This window comes from Schistocerca piceifrons, unplaced genomic scaffold (genome assembly GCF_021461385.2).
Source record: "Schistocerca piceifrons isolate TAMUIC-IGC-003096 unplaced genomic scaffold, iqSchPice1.1 HiC_scaffold_798, whole genome shotgun sequence".
NCBI classification, from domain to species: Eukaryota; Metazoa; Arthropoda; class Insecta; order Orthoptera; family Acrididae; genus Schistocerca; species Schistocerca piceifrons.
The window spans coordinates 1,063,169-1,086,266 of NW_025729056.1; the positions used below are offsets into that span (position 1 = coordinate 1,063,169).

The window sequence follows — 23,098 nt, forward strand, 5'->3', positions numbered from 1 at the left end:
TAAAGGTGCTTTACACTCCATCATTCCCAAGTCATTTCACTTCATGCTTTGTGTTTTACGCAAACTTTGCACCTCCTTATTGGGTGTTTTTTTTTAGTTTTCAGGTTGATATGTTCCCCTTGGGAAATGGGCACAATATTGTACTTTGAATTGAAGAGGTGTTTCACCTAGTGGATGTTTTCCTCATTTTACAAAGTCCAGTAATTGGACATTTTTAAAAATTGCCTCTGCTGGATTTATTTGACAATCAAAATATTTTTCCATTCTTTGACTGTGTATTGTTTTATGGATAATGTACGTATTGGACAGAGCCATGTCTTTTATATATACAAAAATGTTTCCTGTATCCTTTGAGGAATTTTCTTATGATTGGGAGACAGGCCAACATTTGAGCTTGATGATTTATTATGCCCATTCCCTTATTGTATTCGAGGATGCATTGGTGCTTCATTTTTTTTCTAAACTGTTTGTCTGTGTGTTCAACCCTCTCTACAGTGTCTTATTTCATTAATATCATTTACACATCAAGCTTGTATTCTGATCTCAGAGCCAACAAATTTTTACAATTTTCTCATAAACATTCTCCTTTCTTAGTTTTTGAATATTCTTTGGCATATTTTGCATACCGTCCTGATAACATTTATGTTTTCGTGGTGTAATTTTAAAAACAGGTTGGGAGAAAAGTCCCAGTTGTCAAGAAACATAGTATATTCCTTATTCACTATGAAAATTGACAAGTTAATGAAAGCATTCTCTGATATACTGCTGTTGCTATCAGTTTTGGCCTGGCCAGGAAATATTTTGAAACCATAACAATAACCAGTACTTGCCTCTGGTAGTTTGTGAATTTCTAATGCAAATCTCACTCTTTTTGAAAGAGTAGATTGTTTGTATGCTAAATGTACTTAATCTTTCATTAAAACCTGTCTATCTGACATTTTCATCTGGTATGTGACTTTCTTTAAATTTTTCAGGCCAAATAATAGATCCTATGTTTCAAAACTGGTTGGTACTGTCAGTAGTTTCATTTTTGCAAAAATATAAGAAACTCCAAATTTGTTTAAATATTTTAAGAGACATTAGTTTTTTAAAAAAATATTCACATTTGTGCTACTGGTCTTAATATGTTTGGATGTTTAGTTTTCTGACTTGAGCCATCAAGATGCACAGTGCATAGTTGGCCTTCATTTTGTCAAAAACAACAGGGTATCAAGTGTCCTCTTTCTGCTTCATGCCCTTCATGGTCTGTTATCTGACATGTGAAGAGATTTGTTTCTGTGGAAAGTATTTCCCACAATTCGTTATCAAGCATAATAAAAAAATAATTCTAATAATCCTGGGTGTTCAGTTAAATGATTTGAAATAGAGGCTTTTATGCCATAATTTTCACAATATTTCCAAATGATTGGTGTGTTTTTCACTTCCTGCCAGATCCATCATACACATGATTGAGGCATTGCATTTTCTCTTACTATCATTATCTGCAATTGAAAGCTTTGCACACTTTCCCTTTTGTACAAAGATGTCTCTATCTCTGGATTTTTCGTCACTATTTCCGCGTAAACACCCCACTCTTGACATTATGTAAAGGTCTATTAAATTTTTCTTCAAAAATGAGGGTACAAAACCACTAGCACGCGTAATGTAGATTTAATAAATTGTGACCAATTCTCATAATGGTAAGAACCAAACCACAATTATAACTAACAAGGTTTTGTCTAATGGGATGCAATCATGATGTTTACGCTTGTTCAGAACATTTTTTCCTGCGTGTGTGGCTAGATGTTTACATTTGGCCCAACTTCTGTTTTCACATTTGTAACTTGTTATGTTTATGTTTGGCCTGCATTTGTTTTCATGAGTCAGACTCATCAAAGTACAGCAAGGGATTGAACAATGTTTTGTATGGAGATTTGGTTGACTGTTATTAGTGGGGTGCATGGCGAAGAAATGTATCCACTGCAGAGAATGATAAAGGAAAGAAGATCCTTTACGAGTCCAGTATGGTTGAACTTAGGGTTTGGGCTAAAAATGTGGTATATAGAAAGTACTCAAACTTATGCAGGGATCAGAATTTTGGCAGAAAAGTTGATAATAGTGTTAAGGGAGCTTTGTGTTTCATGGAAGGCGTAAGGAAGTTTTTGGGAATGTGGAAGTAAGTCAGCAAGCCACAGCAAGGGAGCTATGAGTGGGGGCTAGATCAGATTGGTAGGATCTTTCTTGGTTGCAGGTAATACCATACAGGTATAGGAGAGGAGTAGCATGCTGTTCCAACTGTTGAAGGGCAGACGTTTCTATTGCAGCGATGGCACTCCAGAAGTTGCGGTCAAACAGTAAAAGGATTTTGTGAACGGAGTAGAGGCTGTCAAGTATGCTTTGAGCTTGGATTGTATGTTTATGATGGACCAGATTGATGATGGTGAAGGACAGGTGGAATTGGAAAAGTTGAAGGTTCTTGTGGGAGATGAGATATCCTACCCACATCACCCCAACTAGTGTTCCACAGCCTAGCCAACCTACAGAATATCTGTGTTCATCCCAATTCCAATCTCACTCCCAGTACTGCACCCTGTGGGTCATTCCCTTGTTGTTCGCCCAGATGGAAGACCTGCCCCATAACCCACACACCATCTCCTACTATAGTCCTGCCACAGGCATTTCCTACCCACAAAAGGCAGAGTCACATGTGGAAATAGCCATGTTCTGTGTCAGTTTTGCTGCAGTTACTGTACAGAATTCTATGTGGGCATGACAGGTAGGCCTAGATATCTGTTTACTTACATGAATGACCACTGCCAAACTTTGACAAACTTTCAGCTTGACCATCCAGTTGTTGAACATGCTGCACACCACAACACAATTGATTTCAGCACTATGGGGGCCATTGGATATTTGCTTCCAGCACAAGTTTCTGTGGACTACACACGTGGGAATTGTCTCTCCAGCATATGCTGCCCTCTCACAATTCCCCTGACCTGAACCTCTCCTAACCTATTTCCCACTGCCTTTCCTTAGCTTTTCCCTTATCTCTTCTGTTCACACCAACCCTTCCCTGTCCAAATTGTGTACTGCCTCTCTATGTATGTATTTTATGAGGAGGTACCCCAAAAAAATGGAATTAATTTTTAAAAGCTATATATTTTCAAATTGTTTACTAAGCAACCTTATCCCCTTCAAAATACTCTCTACTACAACTAATACATTTGTCCCAATGTGCTTCCACTGTTCAAAACATTTTTTATAGTCATCTTAGCTGACAGCTCCTTCCTTGCTTTTTACTTGACTGCTTCCACAAACTGTGTCCTTTCATGCCTCTTTTCACGTGTAGAAATAAAAAAAAGAGTCACACGGTGCCAGGTCAGATGAGTAAAGTGTGAGGGGCAGTGGAACCATGCCATTTTTAGCCAAAAACTGTCTAACAGAAATGACTTCTGATGCAGGTGCATTGTCGTGGTGAAAGAATCAGTCTCCTATCTGCCATAAATCAAGTCTTTTTTATTTTTTACTGAACCAAGCTCCAAGACAAACCACTAATCTCTGACAATTGATCAGCTGTCTGTTGACAGTCTGTAAGCACGAGCTCTCGATTTTTTCCAATATTTTTGTTGATTCGGGCAGATGATGGACTTACATCCAGAACAAGGTTAATCATTAATTGAGATGTTCCCATTTTTAAATTGAGCAAACCACTCGTACACTTGAGTTTTTCCCATAGTGTCGTCTTGGTACGCTGTTTCAACATTAAAACAGTTTCAGCAGGATTTTTATGCAGTAGAAAACAAAATTTCACATCTGCACATTGTTGACTTAAATTTGCCATCATAAAAAACAAAACACCAACAAAACAGCACTAGCAAAAACAATCACTGCAGATGAACAGAACAAGCCAGGTCAACAATAGGCAGCACTGAAGTGGCAATGAGTTGTGCTATACTCGTCTACAGGCAGAAATGCATACTACACGAGCTCCACCCATGGCAATGTTATTTTGGATTTTTATGGGGACCCCCCTCATACCTACTCTACCCTCTGAACTCCTTTCTTCTTCTTGTGCAGTTGCTGAGACATATGTTCAAAGACCTGCCTTGCACCATCCTGCTAACCTTCCCCCTCTTGCTCTGACTTGTGCATCCTTACCTAGACCCTCAGCCCAGGCAACTGCTCCCTCTGTTATGTGTGTCTATGTGCTACACACCAGTCTGCTTATACACTGAAGCACCAAAGAAACTGGTATAGCCATGCGTATTCAAATACACAGCTATGTAAACAGTCGGAATACGGCGCCGTGGTTGGCAACGCCTGTGTAAGACAACAAGTGTCTGGTGCAGTTTGTTAGATCAGTTACTGCTGCTACAATGGTAGGTTATCAAGATTTAAGTAAGGTTGAATGTGGCATTATAGTCGGCGCACGAGCCAAGATGGGACAGAGTATCTCCGAGGTAGTGATGAAGAGGGTATTTTCCTATACGACCATTTCATGAGTGTCCCGTGAATATCAGGAATATGGTAAAACATCAAATCTCCAACATCGCTGCAGACAGAAAAAGATCCTGCAAGAATGGGACCAACAACAATTGAAGAGAATCATTCAATGTGACAGAAGTGCAACCCTTCCGCAAATTACTGCAGATTTGAATGCTGGGCTATCAGCAAGTGTCATTGTGTGAACCATTCGACAAAATGTCATTGATATGAGCTTTTGAGCCGAAGGCCCACTCATGTACCCTGCACAACACAAAGCTTTATGCCTCACCTGGGCCCGTCAACACCAGCATTGGACTGTTGATGACTGGAAACATGTTGACGGTCAAACGAGTCTCATTTCAAATTGCATCAAGCGGATGGACGTGTAAGGGTATGGAGACAACCTCATGAATCCATGGACCCTGCATGTCAGCAGGAGACTGTTCAAGCTGGTGGAGGCTCTGTAATAGTGTGGGGCGTGTGCAGTTGGAGGAATATGGGACACCTGATTCATCTAAATACAACTCTGATATGTGACATGTAGGTAAGCATCCTGTCTGATCACCTGTGCATTCCAACGGAGTTGGGCAATTCCAGCAGGACAATGTGACACCCCACACATCCTGAATTGCTACAGAGTGGCTCCAGGAACACTCTTCTGAGTTTAAACACTTCTGCTGGCCCCAAACTTCCCAGACATGAACATTATAGGCACATATGGGATGTCTTGCAATGTGCTGTCCAGAAGAGATCTCCACCCCCCCCCCCCCCCATATTCTTACGGTTTGATGGACAGCCCTGAAGGATTCATGGCGTCAGTTCCGTCCAGCACTGCTTCAGACATTACTCGAGTCCATGCTTCATCGTGTTGCAGCACTTCTGTGAGCTTGTGGGGGCCCTACATGGTATTTGACAGGTACCAGTTTCTTTGGCTCTTCTGTGTAGATGAGGATTGCCTTCTTCTTGTGCCAAGATAGATCACTTATCAAGAATATATAAAATTAAGGTATCTGTAGGTATTTGGTTTTGCAACTCTCTTTCTGTCAAGAAGGCTAGACTAGAGGAAATTGACCAAACAGTTGCAAATTGTGGTATATCATGGGTATTAATCAATAATAAAACTGCAATCGCTCTTGTATTAGACTGTGAAAGTGTCTGTTAAAGTTGTTCATCAAGAATAGTTTGAATTTGTTGCTGAAAGAGATGACACTTTATGAAGATAACATGGAGTACTTGATCATTAAAATAAATGCTTTGCACAGCAGTTTTTGAAAGACAGTGGTGTAAAAGCAACTGATAGCAAGTTCTATGAAAGATTCATCTATGGCAGCAACACAGGCTGGTGATGACTGATAAAGACCACAAACCCACATTTTCTGTAGCATTAGTCTACTAAGATATTTACAGTGTGGTGGAAGAAAATGACTTCAGACTTGACTGGCACTTTGCTGCTTTTAAACATGATTTTTTTTTTTGTTATTCTGAAAAGCAATGTGACTATGTTTGCAGACACAAAATTTAACTCCAAACTAACGAACAAGCTGAGAGAAATTTAGAAGCAATAAATGGAAACAACAGAAACTACAGTTTATGTGATCAATGACACTTGTAGAAGCCATTACTTTACTGGGAAGGTTATACAGGGTGATACAGAATAATGGTAATGTTTGAAATGAGTAGGGGCAGCCATGGGCAGGTGGCAGCACTGCGAATTGTGATAGTTAGCGAGTAAACAGTCCGCCATTTCAGTAATCATGGATCAGTGGAATGGACAACAGCATGTGTTAGCCATAAAAATGTTTTATAAAAACAATGATAGTTTGGTAGCGGTGCAGAGGGAGTTTCGACGTTTTTATAATTTAGGACGTCACGATGCTGTTCCATCAAAACACATGATAAAATGTTGGATTAATAACTTTGAAGGGACTGGATCTGCCCTCAAGAAGAAACCAACACAATGACAAATAAGTGTGCATTCTACAGTGAACATTGGTGTTGTACGCAAGTCTGTCTTACAGAGCCAATGGCATTCAATTCATAAGCAAGCAGTAGTGGTTGGAATGTCTCGGGAGAGTACTTGCAGCATTCTTCATCTTGATTTAAAATTTCATCCATGCAAACTACAGATGGTGCAACAATTGAAGGACAATGATTACTGGTTATGATTAGGATTGTGTCAATAAGTAATAAAAAAAATAAACAATGACAATGAATTTCTAAACAAGTAGTGCATATTGGGTGAGGCACTTTTTCATCTCACAGATTATTTGATAAACCAAACTACTGTTACTGGGCAAACACAAATCCCAATGATATTCATGAGCGCCCTTTACACACTAGTAAAGTGACAGTATGGTGTCATGTTTCATCACATGGAATTATCGGACCATATTTTTTTACAAATGAACAGGGAAACACAATAACTGTCAATGCCAATCGTTACGTGGAGATGTTATGACCTTTTGTTACACCTGCATTGAACAACTTTCCAAGCATTCAAGAAGCCTGGTTTCAGCAGGACGAAGCAACATCACACACTGCACGGCAATCAGTGGCATATGGGCGAGAATTGTTTGGTAACCATGTGATCTCACGATTCAGTAACATTCCATGGGGCCCCCTAGATTGCCAGATTTATCTGTTTGTGATTTTTTCTTGTGGGGCTACCTCAAGAGCAAAGTCTACATGACTCAACCAAGAACCCTGGATGAGTTAAAACAGAGATTTAGGGGCAGTCGGTGAGGACTCTCAACAGCCGATTTCACGAATGTATTCGTACAGGAAGATGCCATCTAAAGGACATAGTTTTAAAAAAAATGACAAATGCCATCAATGTTTCATAAATGTTAAAGTTGTAAAGTTTCAATTATTAGAGAGCATTTTCTCTCCTTCATCGCTTCCAGTTTTATTGGATTGTGGAAATATTCCTGTTTTTCTGTGTCACCCTGGAAGCCTACTGTACAGTGCACGGCAGAGGGTACCTTGTGTCACTACTAGTCATTTCCTTTCCTGTTCCAATCACAAATAGAGCAAGGGAGAACTACTGGCTATAAGCCTCCGTACAAGCCCTAATTTCTCCCATCTGATACTCATGGTCCTTATGCAAAATATATGTTGCCAGCAGTAGAAATGATTTTATGTGTGACCAAAATTTTCTCAGGTTCTTGGCAAGAGCTTTTGCTAAGGTATGACGGTGTAAGTTTCTGTTTGCTTCATGCATTGATCTTCTTACAAACACACGGATTGCCATGAACTTCTGCTTTTTGATATTTGTGTGTTCTTCTTTTAACCGATAATGCAACAATCTCCACTACCTCAGCATTTTCCAAACTTTATTATTGAATCATGGAGGGTCTTTTCCATCCTTCATCCACATGTCTCCAGAGAGCAATTTAAGTCAGTTTCACCTTTGCCTGTAATTCCTCTGTGTCTATCATATTGGAATAAAATTACGTCCATTCATTGTCTAAGTAGCATGCTATCAACTGCTTATCATCATTTTCTAGCGTAAATACTCTCTTTGCCTTCATGATGGAGTTATCAACTTTACTAACCATTATCACTATTATGGCATCATCATCATCACTAACATCCGTCTCTATACACGCACTAAGGTCAGGCCTGTTCATAGCTACAAGGTCTAAAATATTTCCAGTGTGTGTGGGTTGTCTAACTACTTGTTCAAGGCAGTTTTCGAAAAAAGTGTTCAAAGGTGTTTCACAAGACTGTCTGCCAATGTCACCTGCAGTAAATTCATAAATGTCCGAGACTATACTTGGTAGATTAAAGTTGCCTCCAAGTAATACTGCATGATCTGGGTATTCGTGCTCTGCTGACATAGAACAGGGTGGCTGGTAAAAACATCCAATAATTAACTTGAGTTCACCTAGATCTGCTACTTGCATCCAGATGACTTAGTTTTGCAATCAATAGTCACAATATTTGTGTCAACAGCCATGAACCCTCTCCCTCATATGGTGTATAATCTGTCTTTTTCATGTGTGTCCCATGCCTAGCGAAATACTTCGGAGCCTACTATTTCAGTTCGTCCAGCTCTTGGTTCAGAGAATAATCTGAATGCCACAAGTTCTCTGCAGTGCAGTAAGTTCAGGAACTTTGTTACATATACTTCGACAATTTTCCATTAAACTTTTGACAGTCGAAGTGTCCTTACTTTGTATGCGATCTGATTTCTCTTCCTGCTTATCAACTGGCAAGCATCCATCAGAGAACCTCAAACTACTGCCTAGCCTAAAAATATCTCGTGTGCACTCCACAAGTATTCTGCTATCTGAGTAGTTACTTCTTTTGTGTGGTGCACTGCTGACCGATCAAGGGGAGTCGTACAACTTTCCAGCCCATAATGCAGATCCAGAAATCTGCACCCATGAATGTCATGGAATCAACAGAGCCTTTGCTTGAAACATTGCACTACACTCCAAACCAAAGGGCCCCTATCAACTCTGGGCATGATGATGCAAATTGTGAACTCTGATTGCACCTTGTGAGTGAGACCAGCAGTCTTCATCACTTCGCCAGCCACCTGTAAAAACTGAGGATGACCTCAGACCCAAACGACAGGTCTCATTGGTGCTGATTGTAGTAACAGCTTGCAGACTACTGCATCCTGCATTGTCAGTAGCCACAGGTAGGGCCTCTTCCAAGTCTTGGATGAGGCCACCAAGGCAGACACACCAAGTGCGCATTGGATTTCTTTCCAGCCCTCATTGCTCTTTCCCTAAGGGGCTTCATAATGCACCTAACATTGGAGTTCCCAATAACTAGTAAACCCCCCACCCATGTGCCTGCTCGGACCCTGCTGAAGTGTCAGCTACCTGTCAAATTACAGAGTGAATGGGCAAAGCCAGACAGCCAGCCTCCATGTTGACACTCTGCCTCAAGTGATGCAGTTACGTAAAAACCCACCACTCACTCTACAGTGAGTGTGGATCCCCCACATCAGGTATGCTTGGAAGGTGCCTCGATAGCAGAGCCCATGGGTGAAACAACTGACATCAGTTACTCCACTTCCGCAACAGCCTGCAGACAGCTGACCATGGCAATATGTGTCTTCAGCTGTTTGCAAACTGTGGCCAGCTCCTCCTGCATCTGCACACAGCACACATGCACCCTATCCATTGTACTACTACTAACTTAAGAATTAAACTATGAAAACAAACAGGAAAGCTAAATAAGTGACTTGCTAATCTCCTCACCAACAGAGGCTGATGGCTGACAGAGATTTAGTTCACCAAACAAGAATGATGCCCTTACATAATATACCACAGAATTATAAAAAAAAAAAAAAAACAGTTTATGTATTGTGTTGCATATTCCATATTACATGATAGCATCTGGACTGGAATGAGTGAAGACTTGTAATTCATTATTGTGTTCACATAATTAACAATTACATACAGAGGTTAACAAGAAACATTAACAATCACACCCTCAGGTTTGAAATATAAATTTCAGATATGATCCAAGAAAGTGCAAGGACCGTTTTCATAACTTACAGAACACAAAGTGTTTTATAAGGTGTAATTAAAGCAACAAGAGACATTAAAATGAGAAAACACCTAAATATATGAGAAATAGTCTCATCTGTCCCTGTTGCAGAATACATATAGAGAATATAAATGTTTTTAAGCAAAAATTCCTTTAACTTCCATTTAAATAATCGGTCAGTACCCCCTATGGGCTTAATACTACTTGGAATTGTGTTCTCCTTATGGGACAGCTGCAAGTGTACAAGTCCATTTTGAAAAATGAAAACTGCAGGACCGTTGATTAATCCACAATCTTTTATTGTATTCATGACCGGTTTTGGAACACTCACAGTTCCATCTGGTGTAAAAAAATAAAATAACTTAATCATCTGAAGTCATTCTCATGCCAATGTTGTCGTGGAACCAGAGGTTCCGTGTCAAAAGGGTAAAAGTGACAAAAATCCCATAACAACTATTCCCCCTATGCTGTGTCACCAGGATCACAAACAGATCACGCAGCACGGGAGGAGTAGTGGTTATGGAATTTTTGTCCCTTTCACACTTTTGACCCAGAACCTTTGGTTCCATGACAACACTGGGGTGAGGATGACCTCACATGATAAAGTGATTTTAGTTTTTACAGCAGATGATGGAACTGCAAGTGTTCCAAAACCCTTCCACAATAAAAGATTGTGGGTCAAGCAACTGTCCTGTGGTTTCTTCATTTTTCAAAATAAACTTCGAACAGAGTTGAAGATTTTTGTGCTAGCGTGTTTTACTGCTTTTTGCACTAGACAGATTCTTTGGATCACATTATATGGCACATTTCCTTCTTGTGTTGTGATGGTGATGTTATTCATTTTGAGAGTTTGTGAAGCATGAATGTCATGATTGAAAAGAGATATTGTGATACAGTTATCAACATCCCTACTTGGTAAAAAGATTAAATGAGTTCCTGCAGGAATTCCAGATACAACTCTGACAACATTTTTCTCTGAATGATAAATACTTCTTTCAATAGTGGTGAATTACCCCAGAAGATGAGTCCATAGTACATCAGTAAATGGAAGTAACTGAAATAGGAAGATTTTGAGACACTGATGTCTCTGATTTTGGAGATATCTGGATAGCAAATATTGCTGAGCTAATCTTTCACAAGATTCGGAGGTTATAGTGCTCTCATTATTCTTGCTCATCCTCTTCTGCTTCCAAGAGGTTGCCATGAAAGTACTCTCTTGGGCCATCTGTTTTCATTCATTCTTTTGACATTCCCAAACCATCGTAACTTGTTCTTCTATTTTATCCATAATACTATAATCAGTCTGCATCCTTTCTCTAATTTCCTCCTTTCTTAGGTCAAGAAGGGAAATTCTACATGCTCTTCTCAAGTGGTTCATTTCTGAAGCTCTAAGTCTTTACTTTCTGTGAGTTCCCAGCACTCAGTCCCATAGCTTCTTATTGGTTCCACAGTGGATTTATATAAATCCTTTAAACTCATTTCTGAGAGACCAAGGTATAGGACTTAAATTTTGGATAGCTGCCTTTCCATGCCTAGTCCGTTGGCTGTCTGTATCATGTCTTCCATGTACATCTACACTCTGCAATCCACTGTGAAGTATATGGCAGAGGGTATGTCTCGGCGTCCCCTTATTATGGTTTCTTCTCATTCTATTCTCATATAGAGCAAGGGAAAAATGGTTGTTTAAATGCCTTTTTGCATGCTGTAATTAATTTAAACATGTCCTCATGATTCCAATGTGAACAGTACATAGGGGATTGTATTATATTCATAGAGTCATCATTTAAAGCCAGTTCCTGAAACTTTGTGAGTAGACTTTCTCGAGACAGTTTACATCTATCTTCAAGAGTCTGCCAGTTCAGTTTGTTCAGTATCTCTGTAACACTCTCCTACAGATCAAGCAAAACTGTAATCATCCATGCTTTCTTTCTCTGTACAGGTTCAATATCCCCTGTTAGTTCTATTTGCTACGTGTACAAACTCTTGACCAGTATTCTAGAATTGATCGCATGACTGATTTGTAAGCAATTTCCTGTGTAGACTGATTGCATTTTCTCAGTATTCTACCAAAATTGAAGTGTATCACCTGCTTTACCCACAGCTGAGCCTTTGTGATCATTCCATTTCATATCCCTACAAAGTGTTACACCAATGTGTATTGCATGAGTTGCCCAATTGATATTATAGGATACTACATTTATTTTGCTTTGTGAAGTGCACAATTTTACATTTTTGAACATTTTGAATGAGATGCCAATCTTTGAAAACTTATCGAGATCTGATATGCAGTTTCTTTCAGACAGTACTTCATTATAGATACCTCTGTCATCTGCAAGAAGTCTGAGATTACTATCAATATTGTCAGCAAGGTCAGTAATATACAACATCACGATAGAATGCTACCCATTTACTTAAACCCTTAACATACTTACTGAGGTGTCCGCCAATGTACAAGTTACTTCCCTCTTCTCCACAACATAGATACTCCATCTTCTCAAAATTAATTTTCGAACCTCACTTTTTGTACTCTCCCAAAAACTTCCTCCCTTTCATCATTTGCTTCAATGACCTGATCATCAGTGCAGGAAAGTATTACATACAGTGGTTCCCTATTTCAGTTCACATGCCCATGCACTTTCTACACCATAGATCCACTATCTTCTGCACATGCATCTCAAAGAATGTGAGAGCATCCTTGCTTCAATCCTTTAGTTATTCTGAAGACCTATCCACAGATTTCTTTTCCCCTCTTTAATAACACATTCTGCTGACTTATAGAGGTTTATGATACTTCTTACAAAAATTTTTGCTAATTCCTCTGACCACAGCACCTCAAACTACAGCTTTAGTGGCACTGTGTCATATGCTTTCTCAATATCCATGGAGACCAAATGACTGCTTCAATTCCTTTCCAGTCTCTTCGCCATGATTTGCCTTTGAGTAAGAATGTTATCTACACTGACCTGCCTCTTCTAAAGCCAATTTGTTCTTCCACTTGATTTACAAATGTTCTGCATTTTTTATTTGAAAATCCTCACCTACAGCCTGGCTGATTGAACTTGTGATACTGCTGCCATGGTAATTGCTACACACTTTCTTACTTGCCCCCCCCCTTTTTTTTTTTTACATGTGGGGCTTAGATGTGTTAAGTTCCACTCCGCTGGAAATCCTTCCCTGTACCTCATACATTTATTAAATAACATGCTTAGGTACTCATACAGAATACTTAGGCCACACGAAATTCTACTGGTACATTTCCAGGCCCTGGTGATTTCCCAATTTCCATTTGTGTAGCCACCTCCTTGTACCTCTTTCATAGTTATTTTCCCTACCTCTTTGCTGTCCTGCTTCTCCCACTTCGACCAGAAATGATATTTTAATTAAAGATGACTTTAATTTTTTGATAGGTTGTTGTCAGTACAAGATTATAGTATTATAAAGGGAACATTTCCCACTGTTCTGCAAAATTATATTTATTCATTAATGTCAGGTGACACCTGAAGACTGCTTAAGAAGGCAAAAGCTGGTTTGTGACCGAGTAAATATAATTTTGCAAAACATTTGGAGGTATTTCCTTTTCAATACAATACTTTATATATTATTTGGTCAGCTCCCAGTACTACTTCCATCATACTTAATATTCCATATTTTATCAGCAGTATACGTAGTATGGTAAAAGTAGTTAAGTCTTTATGATGCAAAATACCTTATTGAAAGCAAACTTAAAGTAGCAATATTCAGTTATAGAAGTATGTCAGATATTTTGAACGTATTGCCTAACTGCTGTTAGTCCACAGTTTTCATCCAAGCCTGGACATCACATGTTACACTAGGAATTTAATGAGATACTTTATCAGTATTACATTGTAGGAGGAAGACCTGGAATGCTCTTTCCAGTGAACAGAGGAAGATGGGGGGAGAATTATTTACAACATTACATTCCAGTTAAATTGATGGATATTTATTTTGTATGAACAGTTGTACTTTTTATTGAATGTTTCATTTGTCTAATCCATTGTTTCAGAAATGTCTTTGGCAGTTCCAGTAGCAAATTCCCTCACATTTGTGTTCACTGCAGCTACAGGTTGGATCTTGGGAGAAAGCTTACCCAATGCCAGTGAGTACAGTTTCAGAAGTGTTTAGCTTCATTATACCACAAAGTAAAGTATGCCTCAAAATAATGACACACAAAAACTGTAGAATATCAACATTAAGCACACATATATAGTTTCTGAAGATTTTTATAACCAAATATAACAAAAATGTCGCATGAAAACAGAAGCCTGCTCAATGTATTTGAACTTCCCACAAGTCCTGTCCAACCAGAGCAAGTCAGAGACTTCGAGAATGTGAAATCTCTGGCTTAGTTAAATGTGCTCCATGATCAGCACTAATCAAGAGCATGGATTCCAAAAACATAAATCATGTGAAACACAACTCATACTTTTCTCACATGACGTAGTGAAAGTTTTGCATCAAGGCAGTCAGATAGATTCCATATTTCCTGACTTCTGTAAAGCATTTGGCTCAGTACCACACCTATACTTATTGTAAAGAGTCATATGGGTATCAAGTAAAATTTGTGACTGAAATGAGGACTTTATGAAGGTAGGACACAGTACATTATCTTGCATGGAGAGTCATCATCACGTGTAGAAGTAACTTTGGGTATGCCCCAGGGAAATGTGTTAGGACCATTGCTGTTCATTTTGTATATTAATGACCTTGCGACAAAAATAATGGGAACCTCAAACTTTTTGCAGATGATGCAGTTGTCTATAAAGATGCTGTATAAATATTCACTCAGATCTGGAAAAGATTCCAAACTGGTGAAAAGATTGGCAACTTGCTGTAAACGTTCAGAAATGTAAAACTGTGCACTTCACAAAATGAAAAAATAGTAGTATCTATGACTATAATATCAATGAGTCACAGTTGGCATTGGCCAACTCATACAAATACCTTGGTGTAACACTTTGTAGGGACATGGAATGGAATGATCACATAGACCCAGTCAAACTTCGGGATATTGGGAGAATACTGGGGAAGTGCAATCAATCTACAAAGGAGATTGCTTACAAATCACTCATGTGACCCATTCTAGAATATTGCTGAAGTGTGTAGAACCTATACCAAATAGGACTAACTTGGGTTATTGAACATATAGAGAAAGGGGCAGCATGAATGGTCACAGGTTTGCCTGACCTGCGGGGCAGACACTCCAAGATAGACGTAAATCATCCCAAGATAGTGTATTGCTGAAGTTTCAAGAACCGCCTGTAAATGATGACTCTACAAATATACTACAATCTCTATGTACTGCTCAAGCAGGGATAGTGAGGACAACATTAGAATAATTACAACACACAGAGAGAGAGCCAAACACAATCATTCTTAATTCCTTAGACTTTCCTGGCGATTTTGTGAAATCTCGTTGAATTGGGTGTACTGCCGGTGGTCTGTGTTTTTCTAACACAATATTTCGACACCATACCTTGGCGTCTTCATCACGTGCTGAAAGTTCAGTCACAGGAAGCACCTGATGAAGACGCCGAGGTTGTGTTGCAGAAAAACGCAGGCCACCGGCAATACACCCGATTCAATGAGATGTCACAATCATTCTTCCCACAATGCATACCATTCTTCCTGCAATCCATACTTGAACAGAATGTCAATCCCTGACAACTGGTACAATGTGCACCTACACAGCGCTGATGTGCGCGCGCGCCCACTCTTGTAGTGTGTAGAATATCATTAAGAAGTTCATATATATCTCTCTCTCTCTCTCTCTCTCTCTCTCTCTATCTCTCTCACTCACTCTGACACACACACACACACACACACACACACACACACACACACACACACACACCTCTTTCACGTGTGTTTGTTTCTGAAGTTTTCCTTTCTGTATTTACTATTTTCTTGTGTTGCTTTGAACAAAAGCTCACCTAATCAAATGCCTACACAAAGGCAACTTTGGTTGGTACCAACTGGGGGGGGGGGGGGGGGGGGGGGGGCAAGAGAGAGAGATGAACTTATTAAGGTCAATAAGTTAAGTTCTGTTAATTCTACACAGAAAAGAGTAATAAAATATCCAAATAGAGATGGTACACAATCTAGCTTTTAGAGTGGAAGTAGCAGCAGTTCTGCAGTCACATTAAAAAACTACAAAGATAAATTATGTCAATACGAGATACCTGGGCTCTCACAGATTGGAATAAATCCACATTTTTAAGTGTGTTTTTATACTGTTAGTATATTATCCTATATTTATTCTGTTGAAACTGCATGTCTGATTCCACACAGGGTTACTTGAGGAAGAATTTGATAGTGATACAAATGATATTTATAGCTTTAAAATTATACTTGTTCACATTGCTTGCTAATTTACTGCTAATCAATATTGAACTTATTTCTACAGAGACCGTGTGTGGCATTACATTGATAGTGTGTGGAATATCACTTTGCTGTGTGGACAAATTCCTCATGCAAAATGGAGGAGGTGGTGCTGGATGAAGCTATGGTATCATTTTTGTATTTGTTTCATAAATGAGACGGTATAAAATAAAAGATTTCTTTACTGCGTATTAACCTAATATTCTGAAGTTTGTCATCTCCTTACTCTCTCCTGATGTGTGTGTGTGTGTGTGTGTGTGTGTGTGTGTGTGTAAGGGGGGGGGGATGCATATTGTACAGCTACACATTTTTCTTGGCTTTGTCTGGACATTCTGGCTTTTCCTCAGTGAGGGTGGACTATGTCCCCTCACTGTCAACTCTAGGAATCAAACACTTTTGTGTGAAGAAGCACTGTAGTAGCTTTTCTGAATGCTGTACTACATTCTTCCATGCTTTGATTAAGCTGCTGGTGTTAGAAAGGTGGTAAATCATTTTCAGGTACTATGGCAGCATTACCTATGACTTCTCTGAAAAGGAAAATAATTTCTGGCAGTGAGTATAAATGTTTTGTATGCAACACAAGCAAAAGTTCAGAGCTGCAGTGTGGGAAGGGCATTGAGCCTGTTACTCCCATTTCCTGCAGCCTCCATTGATCTCAACCAAGAAACAAGTGTATGCTTTGTAAAGGCTGCTCTTTCATTGAGAATATTGCTGTTCTATTCCAAAACAACCACTTACCAGAGAGTGTAGTTTCAAGGTTGACGAATCTAATGTCTACTGAAGGACAAGTCACATAAGAAGCAATACTATGTAATACACAAGCAAATTCAGAAGAGTAATAAATGAGAAATTATATAGCACACAGTTAAATATTTGCTTTAAACAATATTTGTTAACCCTCGACTGATATTTCATCATCTACTTACAATCAACTTTTTGCACCAGGTAAAGAGCTATGTTGCCATACATGTGGCAACAACCAGGCTACTAAGATGATACTCCTGTTGCATCATTTGATAAAGTGATGCTGCATTTGGTATTGGACAACTGCAGTGCAGATGCACCAGAAATGATGTAGCATGTCTACAAGTTGCCGTTCGACTTTGCTTACCATTCCATTCCACTGTTTTTCCAATCATTTTAATGAAAAATCACATTTCTGCTGCTTCGTTGACAAATAATGGAAGAGCATACAACAACACAGGAACTTCTGTTGTGGGAAATATGTTTCTGAAAGTACTTCTCTACTCAGATTTATTGTTTTAGCAAACATTTAGCTTTTTTGTTAGATATTTTTCTTGTCAGTAACATAAACTACAAGCACTTTTTCTTATGGCTGACTGCAGATTGTATTGCCCAGAATATAAGTGATTTAACTTTCATCAAAATGATTAATTCCTAATATGAGAAGTAGGGAGGAGCACAAAACAAGAACATCGGTCATACTAAAGGAGCAGCTCTTTTAACTGAGAAATGTAAATGGTGGACTTGTGAAAACTAGTGTAGAAAACTGGAAGATCTCATTTCAGTCATCTTATGGCTCAATCTCTCCAAACAGATGTGAAATTAATTTCTCTCGTAAACGCACTGGTAGGCAAAGTGAGAGAAATTAATACTGTAACAAAATGTTTTGCAAACTGTAGTACACAGATGAAGGTAAACATTTACTAACTGTACTGTATAAATTACATGGTTATGATGTAGTGTCATATGCAGGAATGTAACTTTGTCTGCATTACACATTTTAAAAATTTTACAGCTACCACACTTCCAGTATACCAACACAAAATCTAAGGTACTGCACTCTTAACTCGTTGAGAATCATCTGGAAGTCAATATGCATGCTGGGCTACAACATCCGTTCATCAACAATGGTTTATGATCATGCATTAGTTTGAGTGACATCTTACTATTTAAAGCTTAAGAATATAGTGACTATTAAAGAAATGCACAGCTCAGTAGCTGGTACTCCTAAGAATGTATATGGTAACATGATATTTATTTTATCAGTAAAAATGCTAACAGAATACAGAAATACACATAAATCATTTTCCATTATTTTGCAAAATCAGCATATGGCAATAAATAATGAGTAAAGCTTGCAAAAATGTTAAGGATCATGTTGCAGCAAATGCAACAAGACTATATTCCAGTAAATTATTTGTGAGTGAAGTTCTGCAACAGATTAAAACTGTGTTCACGATCACTGATGAACACACGCTGTGCCAGATCACACCACTTTGGCCTGCAGTTCATTCTGTTGGATTCTGCACTACTATAAGAATGAATTCCTTGTCTGGAAAAAAAAAAAGAAAATGAAAGAGTAACATTTCAAAACAGTAACTACTCAACAATTTATTCAAAATTTATATCATTGCAGTGTAAAACAAATCGTGTTTAAATTTGGTTTCTTACCTGGCGCTACCAATATTTCGTGTTTTTTGGACCGTATCCGAAGAAAAGTAAGATCATTGGTAGGATCTAAATCTCTAACAACACTGCGAGCTCTGTCTGTCAACTGGCTTATCAGCCCCGCATACTGAACAGTAGTTGTGTTGTCCATTGTCGTCTTAATAGGAATTCCTGGAAATAAGAACAAACTAATTTTGTAATGACGGCTCTTCCCTCTGTCAGTTTAGTAACACATTCTGACATTTCAACATACACAGGTAGCAGAAATATGACAAAGATTGAAAGAAACCGAGGGGGGGGGGGGGGCATAAAAACCATTTCCCACCCACTGAATTCCAAACAAATTGTGTTGAGCAAGGATGACAACCATCATATACATGGTGCTGCTGGTAAATGTGGTCTGCATATTTTATTTTTGTATCTATAGGCATACACACCATTTCTGCATACTTATGACACCCAACACTGATGTGTTCCGACAGCTCCTTTTATTTTAATATTTATTTAGGGTATACACTAATTCCTAATGCTACATCACACCAAAAACTCATTTCTGGAAATAAAGCGTGTACCAATACAAAGGCACATTTTTTAACTAAACACATTATTTATTTGAAAAGCTGAAACATTTCTTTTTTGAACTCAGCATTACACAATGTCGTTGCATGTGGAAGTAATATTGGAGAAATGTTCACCAAAACGGTATTGAACTCTTGACAAAAGGAAAAGCAGTCATAACTTTGCTCGAGGAACCATAAAAATTGCTCAATACAACTAACACAAATCATGGAAAACCTAAATAAAGGTGACTAAATGGAGACTGGAATCAGTCTTTACAAAATTAATATGAATTCACCATCTGCCAATTGCATTATATCACCATAACAGGTAAATCATGTGTTAACTGAACTAACAGAATCACACTGAAATTAAATCAATGTTATTATTAACCCAGATAGTTCTGAATTATTTGTTTTTCAAAATTGATTTATATCTTATCTACATTCATTCACAAGGTTGTAAGGAAGAAAGTAAAAACAATTTTGAGTATTTATTTTTATTTAGTATTTCCAAAAATGGGCGTCCTTCCAGAAGGGCGTCAGGACAATAAGGGAACATGTTTTTAAAGCATATGACACTGCACAATTAACTTGTTTTGGTTTTTATACTTTCAAATAAACATAAATAAATTTGAAGTATGGGCTAAAACAGCTAATAAATACAAAAAACAAAGAAAATAACCTATACACATATTTTATGCACTAGTATGATTAGACAAAAAGCAATAAACATGAAGTGGTTCGTCACATTTTACGCACATAGGGCTAGTAGTAGTTTTTTTTTGTGGCAAGTTCGACATTTCAGCTGCTTCTTCTTTTTTGTTATCTCGTCCATTGGTAATTCAATAATTCAACAACATAATGTTCTCTTCCATCAAATCTGGAATCTAGTTTTGCCCTCTTACTAGGACGTCCTCTGCTGGTAGTGACTCTTTTGTTAATTTCAAGAATTGCAGTGACAATTCGATGACGAAATGTCAGATGATCTATGGGTTATTCGTTGTGCTTGTAAAGATCCCAGGCATTTGCTCTGCAATGTCTATAAAATGTGCAATGATCGGGAAATGCCACTTTTTCTTTCTAATAGAGCATCTACACTCCTGGAAATTGAAATAAGAACACCGTGAATTCATTGTCCCAGGAAGGGGAAACTTTATTGGCACATTCCTGGGGTCAGATACATCACATGATCACACTGACAGAACCACAGGCACATAGACACAGGCAACAGAGCATGCACAATGTCGGCACTAGTACAGTGTATATCCACCTTTCGCAGCAATGCAGGCTGCTATTCTCCCATGGAGACAATCGTAGAGATGCTGGATGTAGTCCTGTGGAACGGCTTGCCATGTCATTTCCACCTGGTGCCTCAGTTGGACCAGCGTTCGTGCTGGACGTGGAGACCGCGTGAGACGACGCTTCATCCAGTCCCAAACATGCTCAATGGGGGACAGATCCGGAGATCTTGCTGGCCAGGGTAGTTGACTTACACCTTCTAGAGCACGTTGGGTGGCACGGGATACATGCGGACGTGCATTGTCCTGTTGGAACAGCAAGTTCCCTTGCCGGTCTAGGAATGGTAGAACGATGGGTTCGATGACGGTTTGGATGTACCGTGCACTATTCAGTGTCCCCTCGACGATCACCAGTGGTGTACGGCCAGTGTAGGAGATCGCTCCCCACACCATGATGCCGGGTGTTGGCCCTGTGTGCCTCGGTCGTATGCAGTCCTGATTGTGGCGCTCACCTGCACGGCGCCAAACACGCATACGACCATCATTGGCACCAAGGCAGAAGCGACTCTCACCGCTGAAGACGACACGTCTCCATTCGTCCCTCCATTCACGCCTGTCGCGACACCACTGGAGGCGGGCTGCACGATGTTGGGGCGTGAGCGGAAGACGGCCTAACGGTGTGCGGGGACCGTAGCCCAGCTTCATGGAGACGGTTGCGAATGGTCCTCGCCGATACCCCAGGAGCAACAGTGTCCCTAATTTGCTGGGAAGTGGCGGTGCGGTCCCCTACGGCACTGCGTAGAATCCTACGGTCTTGGCGTGCATCCGTGCGTCGCTGCGGTCCGGTCCCAGGTCGACGGGCACGTGCACCTTCCGCCGACCACTGGCGACAACATCCATGTACTGTGGAGACCTCACGCCCCACGTGTTGAGCAATTCGGCGGTACATCCACCCGGCCTCCCGCATGCCCACTATACGCCCTCGCTCAAAGTCCGTCAACTGCACATACGGTTCACGTCCACGCTGTCGCGGCATGCTACCAGTGTTAAAGACTGCGATGGAGCTCCGTATGCCACGGCAAACTGACTGACTCTGACGGCGGCGGTGCACAAATGCTGCGCAGCTAGCGCCATTCGACGGCCAACACCGCGGTTCCTGGTGTGTCCGCTGTGCCGTGCGTGTGATCATTGCTTGTACAGCCCTCTCGCAGTGTCCGGAGCAAGTATGGTGGGTCTGACACACCGGTGTCAATGTGTTCTTTTTTCCATTTCCAGGAGTGTATATAGGGATTCATTTTGCTCAGTTCGACCTATGCCTCCCATATGAGTATTGTAGGAGTGTAATAAGTTAGGTTGAAGCACGCTAATCCATTTCTTTTGTTCCCTGGAAAATCTTGCTACAGAGTGAAGTGGTTGCACTCTGTCAAAGTTAGTGGCTACAGTGACAACATTGTTGTCATTCCAACGTACAATGGAAATCCCGGATGCTGAGTCAGAACAAATTTCATATGATCCTCTATTTTCTCTTATCATTTTATCTACAAATGATAAGAGTACAATTCTTAACTCTGTTTCCTCTAATTGTTCCTGTTGCTTCCACACCCCTCTCTTTTAGGTCATGTAGTGCATTAGCATTGAGCTGACTTGCTGGTAATTTATCTACACTTGGGTTTTCTTCAGCACCCGATTCTTCATCTGTTACGTCATCAGTTGAATTTAGAGGAGGATGTAATGTTACATTCACACCAGTATTAGGTATTTCTCATCTTTTGATTCTAACATGTCCAAAAGTTCCATAAGTGTACATCGTTTCCTGTGAATACAAAATGACAACATATTACCCTGACGTCCTTCTGGGAGGACGGTTGAAAACATTATTGTATTACAAATGACGAAAACTTTCAATCGTAATATGAGCCCATAAATAATATAGGTTAATTCTTGAAGATATTATATGACAAGTTTCAGAATTATTGACGCGATATGAAAGAAAATATATATACCCATCGATGACAAGGTCAGTCAGTTCGTCCACGGTAAAATCTGCCCTATTTTCAAGACACAGGTTCTCACTCACTATGAACGACAGCGTCAAACTGGCTGTCGCAGCGCACAACTGAGTCTGCCTATGTCATATAACAATGCGTCACAGTCCGTTGCAACAATGCGTTATTCGCAAAAATAAATAATTTCAACAGTGAGTTACGTCGTCCTTCCAGAAGGACGTCAGGGTTATCTGGGTTAACTAACAACTACCATGCTGTTGAAAAATTACTAATACTACTTGCTGAGGAATTGCACATTCAAATTACAGCAGGTAGACATGAACAGTGCTGGTAACTATTCGAGTGCAAAAGTGATAAGTGATACAGAGAGATGATTGAAGCATTAGTCTTAGTTTTATGTTCACAGTCTCTAAGGATGGCCTTTTTTTGGGGCTCAAAAATATTTCAAGCCCACAATGGAGACAGGATCTTGGTATTTGTTCAAAGGCAGGCACAGAGGCATTTAAACAAT

At 39.6% G+C, this 23,098-nt stretch overlaps 1 protein-coding gene across 1 annotated transcript in view; it reads left to right on the forward strand.

Moving 5' to 3' along the window:
* LOC124770365 (transmembrane protein 234 homolog) overlaps positions 1-16,571 on the forward strand; it is a 38,261-nt gene extending 21,690 nt beyond the window's left edge. Inside the window, exons 4-5 of the mRNA XM_047249197.1 lie at positions 13,997-14,089; positions 16,397-16,571. Of these exons, the coding sequence (XP_047105153.1) occupies positions 13,997-14,089; positions 16,397-16,491 (188 nt within the window). The 3' untranslated portion in view covers positions 16,492-16,571. The remainder of the gene's footprint in view (positions 1-13,996; positions 14,090-16,396) is intronic.
* The last annotated feature ends 6,527 nt before the right edge of the window (positions 16,572-23,098 follow it).